This window comes from Arvicola amphibius, chromosome 1, assembly GCF_903992535.2.
Source record: "Arvicola amphibius chromosome 1, mArvAmp1.2, whole genome shotgun sequence".
In the NCBI taxonomy this organism is placed as follows: domain Eukaryota; kingdom Metazoa; phylum Chordata; class Mammalia; order Rodentia; family Cricetidae; genus Arvicola; species Arvicola amphibius.
The window spans coordinates 132,737,552-132,756,711 of NC_052047.1; the positions used below are offsets into that span (position 1 = coordinate 132,737,552).

General features: G+C 48.3%; 1 protein-coding gene across 1 annotated transcript in view; it reads left to right on the plus strand.

Annotated features, from left to right (window-relative positions):
- Window positions 1-19,160, plus strand: part of Tacc2 (transforming acidic coiled-coil containing protein 2) — a 194,192-nt gene that overhangs the window by 50,901 nt on the left and 124,131 nt on the right. Inside the window, exons 6-7 of the mRNA XM_042054163.1 lie at window positions 4,574-8,798; window positions 8,832-9,706. Of these exons, the coding sequence (XP_041910097.1) occupies window positions 4,574-8,798; window positions 8,832-9,706 (5,100 nt within the window). The remainder of the gene's footprint in view (window positions 1-4,573; window positions 8,799-8,831; window positions 9,707-19,160) is intronic.

Here is a 19,160-nt window from a genome sequence, read left to right on the forward strand (position 1 = left end):
TAAAGGTTTTAGATCATGTCCCATGCAGAGGTGACTGGCTTGGCAGAGAGGCTGCACTGGGTGGAGGACAGAGTCTCCTCTCTCCCTGGGAGGTTTTGTTCTTCCAGGCAGCATGCCGAGAGAATAGGAAGATGTCCAACCAAGATCCAAGCTCAGCCTCCCTGTTCTGTGTTCTCATCTGCAAATAGCAGTGGTAACACCCATCACATCTACTTACTGGGTTTAATGAGATGGCCTATGCCAAGCTCTGAGACCATTGCATCCATTCTCATTTCTCAGCTTGTTATGTGGGAAAGACTGAAACCTCAAAAACATCGAAAAGAAAGGACGATAGATGCCCGTTCACACAATAGATACCCGTACATACAATAGATGCCCGTTCATACAATAGATACCCGTACATACAATAGATGCCCGTACATACAATAGATGCCCGTACATACAATAGATGCCCGTACATACAATAGATGCCCGTACATACAATAGATGCCCGTACATACAATAGATGCCCGTACATACAATAGATGCCCGTTCATACAATAGATGCCCGTACATACAATAGATGCCCGTACATACAATAGATTCCCGTATATACGGTAGATGCCCATACATACAATAGATTCCCGTACATATGGTAGATGCCCATACATACAATAGATTCCCGTACATATGGTAGATGCCCATATATACAATAGATGCCCATACATACAATAGATTCCCGTACATATGGTAGATGCCCATACATACAATAGATTCCCGTACATATGGTAGATGCCCATATATACAATAGATGCCCATACATACAATAGATTCCCGTACATATGGTAGATTCCCGTACATACAATAGATGTCCATACGTACAATAGATGCCCATACATACAATAGATGCCCTACATACAATAGATGCCCGTACATACAATAGATGCCCACATGTACAATAGACGCCCGTATGCTTGTTTTATTCATGCTTGGGTTGCCATCATAGACCACCACAGACTGCCAACGTAAACGACAGACATGTTTTTCTCACAGTGCTGGCTGCTGAAAGTCCAGGGCAAGGTGCCGTAGGGCTGGCTTCTGGGGAGGCCTCTCTTCCTGGCTTGCAGAAGTCATCTGCTCACTGTGTCCTCATATGACCCGCCTCTGCATGTGCACCCCTGCTGTCTGTCTTTCTACATACGGACACCAGTCCTTCTGGATTAGGCACCCGCCCCATGATCTCATTTAACTTTTCCTCCTAATCTCCAAAGAGTTATTCTGAAGCCTAGGGCTTCAACGCAGATATGGAGAGACATATGGATCGGTCTAGAGCATGTATTTATAACTGGGGAGGGGGAGCTGGTGAGTAGTGTGTTTGTTGTATGTGCACATGTATGTGTGTGCATATGTATATGTGTATGTTCACCTGTACAAGTGTGGAGGGTAGATGTTGGCATTGAGAGTCTTTTTTCTATTGCTTTCCACCTCATTTCTTTTCATTTAATTTATTTTATTAAAATAACATAATTGAAGAACAATTAGATAACTATCTATCTTATCAGATACAATAAAAACAAAATTAACACTCCAAATCATTACAAAACTTGCATGCCTGGCTTTCTTCCAGATGATGATGTGTATGGAGACCAGATAGGGCCCACCTTGTTTTGGGGGACCAGGTCTCTCATTGGACTTGGAATGGCTGTTTTGACTAGACTGGTCAACCAGTGAGCCCCTGAGATCTACATGATTCTCACCCTTCTTCCAGTGTTGGGGTTGCACCACAACACCTGGCTCCGTGTGGGTGCTGGGGATCCAGACTCGGATCCTTAGGCTCGTTTAGCAAACAAGCTCCCCACTGAGCCCCATCTCTGACCTTGTCACATTTAATAGGAATATACTCCACCTCTCCTTCTATCCTAGGCTTCCTGCAAGTATGAAAGCAAGTTTGGGAGATTTTTTGGTGGGTATGGAGACCAGAGACCATCCTCTGAATACAGTGGGTCTATAGATGTATATATGTAACAGTTATCAACAGTTCTAGAAGCTTCCTTTGCTATTTTTGCCATAAAATATCTTAAAAGAAAATGATTTTTTTTAAAGTCCTAGATGGAGCTGGAGAGATAGCTCAGCAATCAAATGTGCATACGGATTTAGCAGAGGACCTGAATTTGGTTCCCTACACCCATGTCAGGTGGCTCACAACCACCTGCCGCTCCAGCTCAGAACATCCAGCAACTTCTTTCAGCCTCCATGAGCACTACATACATATACACCCCCACACCTCCCACCTAATTAAAAAGAAAATAAAACATTTACAATAAAAATGTAAAGCTTTAGAAAAATTGTATTTCTGTTAACTTTGACTTACGTCATAACTTCTCTTGATACTAGAAAATATAGAGTCATGGCAAGTACATAGAATCACAGCCAAATAAATAACAAAGCTCACATCCTACAGCCCAGCACAGGAAACCAGGAAGAGGGTGACTGGACTACTGCCAGCAGAAAGCACACAAACATGTTTTCACGGTTCTGTGTCAGTCATGCCTGGTTTATAAAATTAAAAGGCAGCTGGGTATAGTGGTATGCACCTGCAATCCCAGTGTTTGGGAGGTGGAGGCAGGAAGATCAGAAATTTAACGTCAGCCTTAAGGTTGCAAGTTCCAACCCAGCTAGACTACATGAGACCCTGCCTCAAAGTCATAAAAATAAAATAAAACAAAAAATGCACTTAAAACAGTAGAGAGCTGAGTAACGTATTCAAATATAGCATCAGTGGTCTGTGTTAGAAGAGTGGGAGGTTGGTAAGTGCTCTAACTCTGAGCCAAGGTCCTCCCAGTTCTCTGAGTGTGTCGTGCGTTCTCTAGGTAAGCATATTCAAGTCAGGACAAACAGGTCTGAAGGGATTTCAGCTCTTGGGGATATCTGCTGGCCAGTGGAGAAATTCCATAGAAACGACAAGTGACTTGGATTATTCCTCTCACTGTACCACCCTACACTGAAGCATCAGCTGTCTTCAAGAATATATTCAAGGGGGCTGGAGAGATGGCTCAGAGGTTAAGAGCATTGCCTGCTCTTCCAAAGGTCCTGAGTTCGATTCCCGGCAACTACATGGTGGCTCACAACAATCTCTGATGGGGTCTGGTGCCCTCTTCTGGCGTGCAGGCATACACACAGACAGAATATTGTATACATAATAAATAAAAAAATATTTAAAAAAAAGAAAAAAAAGAATATATTCAAGGGGATGGTGACGCACACCTTTAATCCCAACACTCGGGAGTCAGAGGCAGGTAGTTCTCTGAGTTCGAGGCCAGCCTGGTCTACAGAGTGAGTTCCAGGACAGCCAGAGCTCCATATTAAGACCCTGTCTCAAAAACCAACCAAACAAAAAAGAATAGCCCTCAATTTCAAAATCACAGCTTTTCTAATTTATGCCCTTTCCCCAAATACAAAATGATCCAAGGAATGCTTGAGACCATCTTGTAATTATCCAGAACTTTTTCACCCCGCCCTACTGTACTCTACATTTTGAGGAGGGTGATGGTTTGGATTTTTGTTTCTCATGACAGGGTTCCTCTGTAGCTTTGGAGCCTGTCCTGGAACTAGCTCTTATAAACCAGGCTGGCCTCGAACTCAGAGATCTGCCTGCCTCTGCCTCCTGAGTACTGGGATTAAAGGCGTGCGCCACCACCGCCCAGCCCTACTGTACATTTTGATTGATTGATTGATTGATTGATTGATTGATTCAAAGGCTCCCTGGGAAGCTGAGGAAAGTGTTTGCCTGTCAAGAATGAGGGCCTGAATTAAATTCCCAGAATCTACATTTTTAAAAGGCAGGATTATGGAGTATGCTTATAATCCAAGTAATAGGCTCCTGGAGAGAGACATATCCCTGGGGCTCAATGGCCAGCCAGCCTAGCATGCTTAGCAAGCTCCAGGCCTGTGATATTCTGTCTCAGAAAAATGAGACATTGGAGCTAGAGAAATGGGTCAGCAGATAAAAGCACTTGCTGAGCAAGCATGGGGACCTGAGTTCATACCCCCAAGCCCCCACAAAAGCCAGAAATGTAGTACATGCCTCTCTAAGTCCATGCTAAAATGGAAGACGAGAAACAAAGACAGGAGATTCCTCCTGTTGTACACTGCAGAAAAATTGTCAAAAGATTCTCGATCGACTCTCAAGGTCATCCTCTGGCCTCCACATGTGTGCACCTACAAACACACACACACACACACACACACACACACACACACACACACACACTCCTGGGTTGCCTGCATTCCTTATTATTTCAATGAGTTTCCATATTTCCCTGCTCACTACTGACCCGCACAGAAAGCCCCACACCTGGATGTCTGAGACTTCTTGCATTGGCTTTTGAAGAAGCAAGGGCACGTATAATGATTATGGGAAGAGGGAGCTGGGGGTTCCCTGTGGTGCTCCCTGCATGGGGGTCAGTATGTTTTTGGTAGAGGCTCCTGGTAGCTTTCTGTGGGGGTCAGGTTGGGGGTCATTCTGCCTGTCTATGGTTCCGCTTTGGGCATCTGTGAGGACCAATGAAACAATCCATGTTTTCATTGTTGGCAGCACTGGGCTAGGAGGCTCCTGCTCTGCTTCTGAGAGTGCTGCCAGCCTGGATCCATGTAGTGTGTCCCCAGAGGTGACCGAGCCAGGAAAGCACCCCCAGGAATCCAGGGGGCCAGAAGGTTCTCCAGTACCCAGCTCATCACTGCCCTGGGAACAGACGTGCCCCTCATCCCCCATGCCCTTCACTGAGTGTACCCCAGAAGGTTGCTTGGCAAGCTCAGAAGCAGCACCTGAAGATGGTACCCTTACCCATCACCCTAGAAAGGAAGCTTCCTCTAATATCCAAGGAGACGTCTTAGCAACACTTACTCCTAAAGGGAATGGCTCCACACAGCACATAATGGCCACCACAGCCCCCAGCACTGAAGAAGACACAGAACCGAAGGGAGAGGGACCGAACTCATCCTCCAGAGGCACTGGCCAATTGCCAGAAATTTCCCTAGTGCCTCCCCGGGAGCCAAGGACAGAGCTGCTGTGTGGAGAGAGTGACTGGCCTGGTGGTTTTGAGTCCCAAGAGAAAACAGATATAGATGACTTCTCTCCCCCAGGGTCTGCCACTAAGGCCCTTGCTGCCACTGGGCTGGGGACGGGGAGCTCAGATGTCCCAGAGGAGTCCCCCCCAAAACTTGAGACCATGTTCCCACAAGATCCAGTCCTAAGATCATCTGATAAAGAAAGAGGGGCAGTGGAGGTGCTACCTACATATTCAGTCAAGAACTTGGAGTCTCTCGGAGGACAACATCCTTCTAAAAGCAACTTGGGGGCTAAGCCTGGAGTTGGAGCAATGGCTGCCTCCCAGGAAAGCTGCCAGCAGAAGGTGGAAAAGCAGCTGCCACAGGCAGAACGGCCCTCAGACCCTCTAGATTTTGCCACAGCACCGGGAGATAGTGACCTCTGGAAGGAGACTCGAGGAGACACCAGAGATGTTCAAAGCCAACCACAGACAGGGACATCAGGACCTGGGCCCCAGCGAGTTGTCTGTGTGGCATCAGGTAACCAGCCGGATGGTAGCTTGCTTGGGAGTGCTAAGGCCCCTCCATTTCCTAGAACAGAGGAAACACATACAGCCTCCAGTCCCGCTGCACAGCCTGTTGCTTGGAATTCTGTCACCGTAGACAAGCCCAGCTTGTCCAAGGAGACAGATTCTGAGGCTAAGATGCCACTTTCTACAGATCTGGCCACAGAGCAGGTTGATATGGGGGTGGTGGAACTGAAGCCAGCATCAAATCTAGGAAGAACACCAGAAGAACAACCGGAAGGCAGCCTCCGAGGGGCCCTTGCCCCTTTCTTGAAGGGGCAAAATGATACAGTCCTAGAAGGGCTGTTGCTGCCAACTTTCTCCCATGGGGCTTCAAAGGAAAGTTCTAGAAAGTCAGTGGGATCAAGTGATGGTCCTAAGGCCCCCGAGAATACTGAAACCAGAGTTGTGGCTAGAGAAGAAAGCAGATCACTGGGAGACAACCCTAAGGGACAAGAAGCCATCAGCGTCCTTGATGGTATGGAGTCTGGGAATCACGGGGAAGAGAGGTCTCAAGCCTTTCACAGCAAGCTCCATCTGAAGTCTGACAAAGATGAAGTTGCAAAGCCACACAGTGACTCTCCCGACTTAGACTCAACACAGCCACCCAGACAGGAGGTTGCTGACCACAAGGATGGGCCCCTCTCTGGGTCAGCAGAGGCAGTGAGGCAGGTTGGTACTGAATCCCATATAACTGGCACATCCACCCCACTGCACGAACACCATGAGGAGGACCCCATCCTGTCCTCAGCATCGGCTGGAACTGCTGAGCACTCTCCTCCCCAAGAAGCCACCTGGGCAAGTTCAGGATCTCAGACCAAAAGCCCCAGCATGCTTCAGGGCAGTGGAGAATTGGGAACAACAGAGTCACATCCTGCTTTAGACTCTGAGAAATCAGGTTTCCTGTCTGCTCCAGCAGTGGAGGAGGAACCCAAAGTTGGGGAGGCGGAGAACATATTGGAAATAAAGAAGAGCCACTCACCCTTGCAGAGGCTGGAGAAGGTCGAACCTGGACAGGAAGTTCATACCAATGTGTCACCTCCCCTCAGTGGGAAGAACTCAGTAGTGGGTCATGGACACACTATGCTTGGTTTGGAAGTAGACTGTCAGGGAAAACTGTCCTGCCCAGAGGACAGCCTCCCACCATCTCCAAAGAACCCACTCCAGCCATCTAAACTGGACCCAGAAGCATCTGTCTTTGCTATTCTTTGTGAGAAGGCCCAGTCACCTAGAAACGCGCAAGGGGCTTGTCCAAGTGACCCAGGTCTGAAGAAGGAGGGTACAAATCCTTCCCCAATCCTAGTACCCACGGAAGGGGAGCCGTGCGTAGGTGCGAGCTTGCTCACTCATGAAGAAAAGGAGCAGGCTTCAGAACTTCCCCCCAAAGGCAGTCCTTGCAATACTCCAAGTTCAGCACCCAAGGATTCAGATCTGGAAAAGGCACCATCAGAGCAGTCAGAACCGCCAACCCCACTGGGACAGAAGCTGCCTGCATTAGGAGAAAATGAGCAAGGGGGCGTGGGCAGTGGTGGTCAGCCCTCGGAGATCCTGCATCCTGCAGAAGACACCGCTCTTACAGGAAACTTGGGTGGAAAAGAGAGTTGCTGTATCGGGCAGGGGCCGAGCAAGTCCCAACAGGAGCTGGGTGATACTTTGAAAGCAGGCAGCCAGCGTGAAGAAGCACGTTATGGGGACTCAGGTATTTCTGAAGCAAGTGATGGACTGCCCCTGCCTCAAGGCTTGGGTAAGACAGAGGTGGCAAGTAGAAACACAGTGGAGGCCCCACCTTGTCCACCTGACTCAGTAGCTCTCCTGGATACAGCACACTGCACTCCAGTCCCAGTGCCTACCAGAGTCACGCCCACCCAGGATGCCCTAGAGAGTGAGGCCCGTGATGAGAGTCAGGAAGAGTCGGCCCCACAGCTGGAAATGGAGCAGCTGGCCACCTTCGGTGCAGAAGCACAGAGGCCTCTTGGCAGTTTCCCCAGAGGGGCAGAGCAAGATGGTATCGGTGGATCTGTGGAGGCTAATGTTGATGCCCAGGAAGGAGACCCTGGGATGCAGCAGGCTTCCGAGGGACCATACGCGGCTCCGCATGGTGGCTTCTTTCAGACTGATCAGCGCCTCACGTCTGGGAAAGAAGGTTACACCTCCACCCTGACTGAGCTGTGCCAACTTGAACAGCTTGAGCCCCACTGTGGGGATTCCTTAGGGCCAGCTGGAGAATCAGATAGGATTCCCGGAAGTACAGTGGATGTTCTGGCACACGGCGCTGTTTCAGATCCACAGAGGCTCCTGCCTGCTCGACCACCTGAAGAGATTGTGCCTGGCGTCCCTTACCTGCATATCAATGGCACTGCCGGGGAGGATGCAGGAGATGGTAGCATGAGACCGGTTTCCTCTGAAGGCCCCAGAGCACCTCATGAACACTTCTGTCCCACAAAGGAGTTCCCACCTGCTTTGGAAAATGACACTCCTGGAAAGGTATCAGCTGTCTCCTTCACCACACTCTTGCAACCAGGAACTGCAGGCGGGGAACTCTCCTCAGCAGGGGCTGGTAGTGGTGGCCCTCAAGCTGGAACCGCTGAGGGACCGGTGAGTCTCATGCCCTACCTGGACAGGATGACATCCCTGGCCAAAAATGAGCAGATGACAGGAGAGCTGCATGTGACTGCAGCTCCAGAAGCAAATGCCAGGCCCTCTGAGGTTGCAGCACCCGCTGCCAGTGAGGATGCAGCAGGAGAGACAGGCGATCACGAGGAGAGTGCAGTAGAACTTACCCCAGATCTGAGGGTTGGTGCATCTGGTAGCGAGGGTGCAAGCTCCAAACAGACCAGCATAATTACGGGTCTTCCTGACTTCAGAGAGCACATCACCAAGATCTTTGAGCAGTCTGTGCTTGGAGCCCTGGCTGCCGATCGGCCCCATTGTTTACCTGGTGAAAAGGCAGGAGCATCAAGGCATTTTCTGGTCGAGGGACCCGGCATATCACCGAACCCAGAGAAGCTTCTAGATGGGGCTCAAGGAGTGGCTGCTGCCCATCTCTCTGTACCTCCTGCTGGACTCCAGGTGGAGAAGAAGCAAGAGTCGACCATGGAGGCTGAGATTTCTCATCTGCTTCCCCAGGATCCAGCATCTGAGAAGCTGGGGGTTCTGGCCAAGACAGCCTTGGAGGAGAACCTTCCAGGTGCCAGGGTTGAGGGGGAAGTGACCTGTGACCCATTGATGGTGACCAGGGAGAGGCTAGAAGGGACTGGGGAGTCTGACCAGGGAGCTCAGGCTCATTTGCAGCAGGGAAAAAGCAGGCAGGACTCAGCATTGGGCCTTCCCTCCTCTGCAGCTGTTCAGGGAGTACCAGCAGAAAGAGCTCCTGGCTTCCCTGTGGCTCCCCAGAGCCACACAGAAGAGGCTTCTGTTCGAGGGGACAGCAGTCCTTCTGGAAAAGAGAACTTTAAAACACTGGCCAGCGATAGTCAGCACAGAGGAGCTGGCACCAGGGCCCCTGTTCACACTGAGTGTTCAAGTAATCTACAAGGATCCACCAGTGCCCTGGAGGGCTCTTCTACTCATGGAAGTCTTTTGACTGTGCCTGAATCTAACAGTGAGCCGTGGATCCCTGCCACACCTGGGAGTGAAAGAAGCCCTAAAGCTGCTGTCAGTACTGCAGAAATGCAAAATGTGCTGGCCTACCAGGATACCCCCAAACCCCTGGCTGGAGAAGCGTTGGATACTCCTCCTGGGCCTAGCAAAATGGCGGGAGCCGCTGAGGCAGCAGAAGGTGACATCACACCAAGCACAGCTGAGACGTGGGCATGTGTGTCTGGTGACCTCCTTGAAACAGGTACTGCAAGGATACTTCCCGCTGTGGCAGGTGAGTCAGCACTGCCTGGGAGCTGTCAGGACCCAGGATGTGCCAACAGAACTCAAACAATGGAAGGCACAGCCACCCTTCAAGGGGACAGCCAGGCCAGATACCAGCAGGACCAGGAACAACTGGGCCCTCAGCTCCCTGCTTTGGTAGGGCACGGGAAGACGAATGTCTCTTCACCTCCAGAGCCCAATGGAAGCAAAGACGTGAAGCTGGACCTGTTAGCTCCAGAACTCTACACTGGCAGGTACTTAGATGCAATGCCCTAATAGGTTCAGATCCAATACTATCCTGACCCGGATGTCAGGGACTCTAACAGGAGGCTAGCTTCGTCTATGTCTGAAGGGTTAAGTGGCCCCGCTTACCCTTTCTGGATGTGCTGGGATTCTGAGAGGCAGGAGAGGGGAGGTTGGAGGCATGGGATCTATGTAGTTGACATGTCTTGTTCCTTTCTTATGTGCTTTAATTCTTCTAAAACCACTGGAAATGCGTGAAGCGTTGGTTGACTATGTGTGATTGGGTGATAGGCTTCAGGCAGTCATGTTCTCTGGAGTGCAGACACGGCTGCTTTTAAACGTGGAATTGTTTAGGTGAAGGGGCCCTGTGTGATTCAAAACAGCTCCCAGCCTATTGCTACCCAAGGATCTCTTCTCCCTGGGGATATTGGTATGGTGACCACTTAGTGTTTACTGGGCAATGTGCTTTTGAAAATAGGATTTGGGGAAGGGACAGCACTCTCCAGCTATCTGATCCTAGTAATCAATTTCTTTCCTCATCTCAGAAAGAGCCCAGGGCCCTGCTCAGCCACCGTATCTTCAGTTCCTGAGACATGTGCTTCGCAAGCCTTTTCAGCAGAGGCCAGAGAGTCAGGAGGACCAGAAAGGTCAGTGACCCATAGGCTTTGGCAGTCTATGGCACCTTCCTCAGAAGCCTTATTGATTGCACAAAGGACAGCAGTGTTTGTCTGTTTAAGTAGACATGTAATCCATGCTAGCCTCAAATTCAGTCAGAAGTCGAGGACGTCTTTGAATTCCTAATCCTCTGCCTCCACTGCCTGAGTGCTGGGCTTGTAGACATACACCACCATGCCAGGCTGAGAGCAGTTGTTTGTGTGTGAGCTATCATATGTGAGAGGCAGCCAGGGCTGGTGCGACACACGTGTAGTCCCAACATTTAGGAAGCTGAGGCAGGAGAATGATGAGTTGGGTCTGAGCTTCGTTTAAGATGCTGCCTCAGGTGTATGTGGGGAGATGGGGCAGATACCATTTCTCTGCCATGTGCACTTCAGTAGTGGGCGGTGACACAGGGCAGCATTGTTGCCCAAAGGGGTGTTTGCTTCCATGCCAAACAACTTCACTAAGCTACAGTTCACACAGCATATAATTCACTCATTTAAAGTCTAGATGCCCATACACACACACACACACACACAGCAAGAGAGAGAGAGAGAGAGAGAGAGAGAGAGAGAGAGAGAGAGAAAGAGAGAGAGAGAGAGAGAGAGCAAGTCTTAGTATGCTTAGAGATCTATGGTGAAGGCCATAATTAATTTCAGTACTCTGTCACACACACACCCCACATAACCCCTAGATGTCACACCCTAGTCCCCTAAAGCCTTGGCACAGACTCACTGATCTAGCTGATGCCTTTGGAGGCCAACACTGGCCAACACTGCTTTAATCTATGAGGCAAGAGCAGCTCATCACAGCGGAAGCCACACTACAGAGATCGTCAGATTAGGAGGGTGGATGACAGATGGAACCATGTCACTCAGACCTTATCCCCTGCTCTACCCCAAGTGAGTGAGTGTCACCTGTGGTCCTGCAGAAGCTGCTGCTTAAATTTATCCTTAGTGGATAGGGAGGCACTGTGGACATGACTTTGTGCATAAGCTTTGCTGAATACCTAGACCTTTGGTTGTTGTTGAAGCGCTGTGTGTGTGTGTATGTGTGTGTGTGTGTGTGTGGAGAGAGAGAGAGAGAGAGAGAGAGAGAGAGAGAGAGAGAGAGAGGGAGTGTGTCTTAAGAGTCTAAATTAGTACCTGTGCCATGCCTCCTACCAACAGCTGTGGGTGTTTTGCAAATTATTTGATTCATATTTTCACATGCTGGAAGAATGCATGGTCACCTGTTTTTCGAGTCTCAACACTTCCCCCAGCTGCCTCTGCTGCCCCACAAGGACAACTCCCATGACTCTGGGCCAGCACATGTGGTCTGACCCGCCCAAACAGATCTTCCACGAACATTTGCCTGCGGCACTCACTGGCATGGATCGCTTGCATTCCACCTTTAGGTATAGGAAAAATAACTGTAGCCAGAAAATCTCTGCTGCCCCATGACAAACAGTATCAACACCTTCCTTCTCTGCATCCAGAGGCATGTGATCGTCTTCCTGGGGAAGCTTGGGGCCAGACGTAGAGTAGTCCCGTAGATAGTTCATGGCTCACTGCTTTTCATTGCTTCAGAATTAAAAGCTGTATTTTCTAAGTAAATATTAGAAATTAGGGTTTCTTTTCTACCACATCTGTAAAGCATGGGAAAAAGAGAAGAAAAGAGAGAGCTGGGGAGTTGGCTCCACAGTTCGAGCCCATCCTGTTGCTCTTACACAGGACCTGAGTTCTGTTCCCAGAACACAACTGGAGAGGCATGTGTGGCTCACCCCTTGTAAACCCAGCTCTAAGAGCTCTAGCTCCCTCTGCTGGCCTCCACGCATACCTGCACTCATACACACATCCACACCCACACCATACTCAAGACACCCCACATATGCATAATTAGAAGTAAAAAGAAATCTTAGGAAAAATTATAATTGCTGGGCATTGGTAGCTCATGATTTTAATCCCAGCACTCAGGAGGGAAAGGCAGGCAAAGCTCCATGAGTTCGAGGCCAGCCTGGTCTATAGGGCAAGTTCCAGGACAGTTCAGACTACACAGAGAGGCCCTGTCTCAAAAATCACAGAAAAATAGAAAGAAAAAGAGGGGCTGGAGAGATGGCTCAGGGGTTAAGAGCACTAACTACTTTTCCAGAGGCCCTGAGTTCAATTCCCAGCATCTATAATAAAATCAGGTGTCCTCTTCTGGTGTGCAGGTATATGTGCAGGCAGAACACTGTATGCATAATAAAAAATTTTAAAAAGAAAAAAAAAGACAAAAGAATAATTATAATCACATTACTTGTTACTGTTATGTAAGGTTGTAGAATAATTTCACCTATTGAAATATTTAGGCTCCCCCCCCCCCATCTCATCAAAACTCTTTGCAGACCTAGGCCCTTGTAGTCAGCACAGGATGATCAATTCCAGTCTTCACAGCCATGAATCTCAGATGCTGTTGTCCTCCCATTAAAGACTTTTACATGCTCTGGACCTTTGTGATCCAATGTGGCAGCTGCCATCTACCATGTGATGTGTGAGTGTGTGTTTGTATGTGTGTGTGTGTGTGTATGTGTGTGCACGCGTGCACGCGCATGTTTAAGGTAGCACATATCATATGTTGATGATCTAATATTTTTAAAAGAGAGTGCAAAATATATCATTAATTGCTTTTATGCTGCTTATCTGTGAAATAATAATATCTAGAATTTGGGGGCATGTCAAAATATATTATCAAAATTAGTTTCATTTCTTTTTTTGCATCTTTTATGAGGCTCCCCAAATTTTAAAAGTCACATGTGTAGGAGGCCTGGAGAGAGATGGTTCAGTGGCTGAGAGCATTTGCTGCTCTTGTAGAGGACCCAGGTTTGACTCCTAGCACCCGCATGATGTCTTCCAGCTGACTGTCACTCCAGTTCCAGGGCATCTGGCACCCTCTTCTTACTTCTTTAAGCACACAGGCAGTGCACATACATAGATGCAGACAAAACACTCACACATACAAAATAAAATATTAAACTAGAGTGAAACAATTACATTTGTGGACTTCACATGCATGGAGTACATCCCTTTGCAGATCATTTGGCTCCCTGACTCTTTTTCTTTGGCCCTTGAAAGAAGACAGGATGGTAGAGAGTTGGCCTGATCTCTGCTTTGTTCTCTTGGGGGGAAGATCCCAATACAGCCCGCTATCAGCTGAAGCCCCCTGGAAAGAACTCTCCAGCCTGTCAAGGGGGTGTGGCTTTCGACACCTCTCCCTTAAAGAGAATTTTAGGGAAGACAGCATCTGAGTAAAAAGACCCTATAGGCTTAGGGGACAAGCAGAGGTCTCTGGAAGGACACGGACCAGCTCTGCCCAATAGAAATGTGTTACAAACTTAAAAGGTAATCTTAAATTTTCTAATAGCCACATTAAAAAACTAACCAGGGGATGCTTACCTTTCTATTTTATTGATATGCTGGATTCTGGTTTTGTTTTTGTTTTCTGGTTTTTCGAGACAGGGTTTCTCTGTAGCTTTGGAACCTGTCCTGGAACTAGCTCTTGTAAACCAGGCTGGCCTCAAACTCACAGAGATCCGCCTGCCTCTGCTTCCTGAGTGCTGGGATTAAAGGTGTGCACCACCACCACCCGGCTCTCTTGTTTTTTCATATTGAGTCTGTACTTAGTAGACGCTCAGAGAACGTCTCAATGGGGACCTGAAACTGTCCACACTCAGCAGCCACAGAGGGCCAGTGGCTGCGGTCTTGGATGCTCTTAGATGCCGTTCTAACAGTTTTCATGCTTGATCCAGAAGGCTGCACCTTTCACCATAACCCTAAAAGCCCCTGTCTCTCTGCCTAGCAAGCTCATGCCTATGGATCTACCACAAATGAGGAGGATGCTTCTTCCTGAAAAAGTGTGTACCTCAGGGAGTATATATGACCCTGACAAATTTCTGTAGGGGAAATAGGCATTGACTGGGGCAATAGGCATTGATTGGGGCAATAGGCATTGACTGGGGCAATAGGCATTGACTGGGGCAATAGGCATTGATTGGGGCAATAGGCATTGATTGGGGCAATAGGCATTGACTGGGGCAATAGGCATTGATTGGGGCAATAGGCATTGACTGGGGCAATAGGCATTTCATGTAAAAGTCCAAATGGGCAGCTGTCTGTGGGAGACAGTGAATGGATGCTGACAGAAGCTGTGTGCCAAAAGTCAAGGCCAAAGCTCTGAATCCACACCCTTCTCTGCTCCTCATGGCTTACACAGGAAACCTCAGTTTGTCTGTAGGATGGTAATGGCAGTAAGTGTACCTGCTTTGCCAGAGGGTTGAAGGAGCTCACTGGCTCAAGTGCCACACTGGTGTTCCCTGTGTGGGTTAAGCTCTTGCAGCTTTGTGACCGGCTTTTCTAGTAGGATGAGCTCAGCCACCAAGCATCTCTCTCCAGTGTGGAAATGATTCCTGGGATCTCCGTATATGTACCCGAGTTGAGGTTCCAATCTGCTAATTTCTGTTTTCCAGAAGTGAAAATTTTGCAAGCTAAAATATTTGGAAGGCAGCGGTGCTCACTACTATACCGTCAATACCATGCCATCCAAAAATACACCGCCACACACCACCCTAAAATATCATATGGGCTGAGAAAGACCCCTTTCTTACTCCCACCCAGAGCCCACAGATGTTGCTGACATAAGCTAATATTGAAATGAGTTTTCACTGGAATGCTTTATGTATCTTTGTTTTTGTGTGTGCCCCATTGTATTCCAGCATCAAAATAATGTTTCAAGATGCACATCCAGTCACACCTAAATTTCTACTCTCTTGTTGGTCGGTGGTAGAGAGCTGCTCCCATGGAATCTACTGAACTCAGAAATCTTGCTGACTTGGGATGGCAGCACCTGTCACCTGTCATCTTCAGTATCTTAGACAAATGCTCTTCCCTTCACCTACAGCCCTAGTCCTGCCCTCAGTGTCTTAGAAGTGACACTTTATGTTTTTAGTAATAAAAGGGTGAGCTGATAGCCTTATCTCCTACACTTATGTAGAAGTGGGTGCTACCTACCTACCTACATCTATCTATCTATCTATCTATCTATCTATCTATCTATCTATCTATCTATCATCTATCTATCTATCTATCATCTATCTATCTATCTATTACCTACCTACCTTCCAGTTTACAGTATCTGACTGGCTCTACTGGTGACAAGCCACAGGTAGCCTGTGGCTTTGCATCTCTTCACCCATTCTGAGAAGTCAGCTCAGATACATCATTTGCAGAATCTTTCTGTGCTTAGTGCAGTCCTGATATGAAGAGAAGTCATGGAGTCAAGACGTCCCATGTGGAGCACTGATTTTATCTCACCATTGTTAGATTATCTTGTGTTGGTGGAATAGCTTGGGTTTGGCATTTTGATTGTGAATGTTTAGGCAAGAGGCTCTGAGTAAGTCTTGGACACTGAATTTTTACTTAATGTAAGGGAGGTATCTTCAGTTCCACACGGGAAAACGGTTGACAAGGCATCTTGCCCAATTATTTGTGCATTTTCTTTTTGAGACAGGGTCTCATTGTGTAGCCCTGACTGACCTGTAACTGACACATAGACCCATATGTCCTTGAACTCACAGAGATCCACTTGTCTCAGGCTCCGGAGTGCTGGGACTAAAGGTGTGTGCCACCATGCCTGACTCAATTCCTAGTGTGTTTTAAAAGAATCCAAGCGTGTTCCCAGATGCTTAGGCCCTGCATAGACCGAGGCTAACCACAAAGGGCAGAGGGTTGAAAAGTTGACAGAAGAGGTAAGAGAGACGGCTGACTGCTGCCACGGAAGCCCTGGCAGGACCTAAAAGGTCACACCGGGCATTTGCTCTTCTTCCTCCCATACTATGTTCCCACATGGTCTCTGAGTCTTCCTTCTCTCTCCGTCCCTTCTAAAATTACCAGCGGTACAGTGACACCAGAGTTTAAGAATACAGTTAGAGGAGGCCACAGCTGTGCAAATTAAGGAAAAGGAAAACGGCTTCTCAGTACCGTTTGCTCAGCTGAGAGCAAGGACAACGGCGCACGCGTGCACACGCAGCCTCCTGGCTTTGATTTTATAGTAGTATCACGTTCTTCTAACCTGATGAACTGCTCGGAAGACAGACCCTACTCACGTCTCTGCTGTCAGCCTTAGAAGAGCTTCCTGACTTTGTACCCTTCCCCCATTTCCATAGCTCTAAGGTAGGGCAGTGAAAATCACACCTTTCTGGTTGGAGTGGGGGTGATCTTGGGACCAGGCCTGGTATGTAGCGGGAACTTTCTTACAAACGGCGGCTGCTGCTCCCCAGAAGGAAAGGGGCCCACAAGAGTAGAAACCGAATCTACGTGTAGTAGTCATAAGCCCCATTGCTGTCTGTCCAGTGGACCTCCACTCACCCCATTCTGCCCACAAGGAGTTCCCCCATGGACTTAGAACACAGATCAAAACGTCCTTAGGAAACCAAAGAGAATAGTCAGGATGGGTTGGTGTTACAGCAGCCCCTCAGTCACTGCAAACAGCCCTATAAAAGAGGCCAGAAGCCCTTTAACATGTAGCCTTCACGTTCTGAAGCTTTTGTGTTTCACGACTGAGACCGATTTCCTAAGAGATGAATGTGTCCTTTGAAAAGGTGCCAAGTTTCTTTATGAGGTGCCCAGTCTCCTCAGAGACTGGCTTCTGTCCGTGGGGGCTGTGGTGGGAACACAATTACCTTGACTAACAGCTGTTCCCTCTTGGTAGCCCCTCTGCTCTGGCATCTGCCCACACTCTTCCTGAACCCAGCTCCTCCACTGGAAAGGCCAGGGCTGGTCCCAGAGCAAGGTGGTCATTTTCCAAATTGCATGAGGCCAGGCTGACATAGCTCCTCTTACAGTCTTTCATTATCATCAACAGGGGAAGCTACACTCAGGCTGGAACTCCGGCCTGACTCAGGAGGAAGGTTGGGGAAATCAACATCTTACATACCACCTGGAGTAAAACTCGGCGAATTCTTGTCAGGCCTCGGATTAATAGAGGGGAAACTGAGGCTCCAAATAGGGAGAGCCTGTGGCATAGAGCTAGAACTGGCCTCTGGCCACTTTAGCACTTAATATGGTGTTTCTCCTGCATGCATGGGCTGCACTTACTCTTCCTGCTAATACCAGTCACCTTGACACCCCCTTCTAGACTTTCCAGAGAAGACTGCATGAGTAAGGTCAAGATTAGGACACACAGACATGGACATTGGCTGAGTTCAAATTCTAGGTCAGGTTCAAGCTCTGTTACCATAGGAACTGGTGTCACCCTTTCTGAACCTGTTTAGTAACTGTGCCACAAGGCCACACAGTGAGATCTGTGTTGTGGTTGGGATGAAGCAAGACACCGTGTCAATGACAGCTGATGCTAAGTTCTCTATGTCAAATCTATTCCTTTTATTTCTGTGCCTTCAAACCTAGCTTTGCCCCGCATGTCTTCTCAACCCACAGTGAGGTTCTGTTTTTTTTCTTTTTTTTTTTTTTTTTTTTTTTTTTTAAGAGAAAAAAATGGAGGCTCCAACAGGCAACCTGGTCAGAGCACTCGGACTAGAACCTTTCTTCTAGGAAAGTTCTTTACATCTCAAGAGAGTATTTTAAAATGCTGGCCATCAACCCAGTGGATTCTTGGGGAGGTGAGAGTTTTAGAATCAGCATGTCCATTGAAGACATCTGTAGTGATGGAATGTTCTACATCTCCCTACCCAATACAGTAGCCAAAAGCCTTGTGTGGTTTTGTGTCCTTGTAATGAGGCAAGTGTTGGGAGCTAGAGAGCTGACTCAGTGGCTAAGAGAACTTGCTGGGTTGGTTCCCTGCAGCCATGAGGTGGCTCACAACCACCTGTAACTCCAGTTCCATGGGATTTGACTCCTTCTTCTAGCTCCAGTGGGGTACCATGTATGGACGTAATGCTCATATATACACCCTGGCAAAACACTCATCCACACAAAATAGAAATAAATAAACCATCAACTAGAACTGAGGCTAGTGCTGGACAGTGGTGGCACATATCTTTAATTTAGTACTTGGGAGGCAGAGGCAGATAGATTCTCTGTGAATTCAGTCTACAAAATGAATTCCAGGACAGCCAGTTACACAGAGAAACCCTGTCTCAAAAAAAAAAAAAAAAAAAGAAAAAGAAAAAAAATTGAGGGTAGTGTCACTGAGGACCCAAATTGCTATCTTAGTTTAATGGGGCTGGAGGCTTCTGTCTGAGGAAGCCTGGAGTCCATTGTTTTGCAACAGCTATAAAAGAGCTCTGTCTTCACCACTGGAGCTAGAGTGGGTTCTGTGAGTGACGTTCTGGAACTTTCTAACACACCTGCTGGTGCTCAGGTATTAGATCCTTCTTCCTCACTACCCCCATCACTACTTCCCTCCTGTTGCCTAGTTCTGGGAGCTGTGAAGACCAGGGCCTCCTCATGCATGCTAGGCAGGTGACCTCCCTCTGAGCCACATCTTACCCTGGGGATGTGTGGCTATGAGGTACAGCCTGAGGTGTGTTTATGGTACTGCTGCCCAGTCATGCAGGCCAGCAGGAAGGGTCCTAGTGCACTCATCTAAGAAATATGCTGATCCCGTGATCTTGGCTTTGCTTGCTGACTACACACTTGGCCTACAGACCTGTTTGTCTTTGGATTGTCTGCATTGTAAGACAGCCCCAGGTCATTGGGGGCAGTTAGTGCACTCAGGAGGAATCTTCTCTGCCTACACATCTCCAGGTGGCTGCATCTGCCAGGGCTCTTCTTGGTGGTTCCTGGGGGAGCCAGGCAGCAGTGCTGACTTTGAGTTACTGTTTCTGTGTTGTTCTTG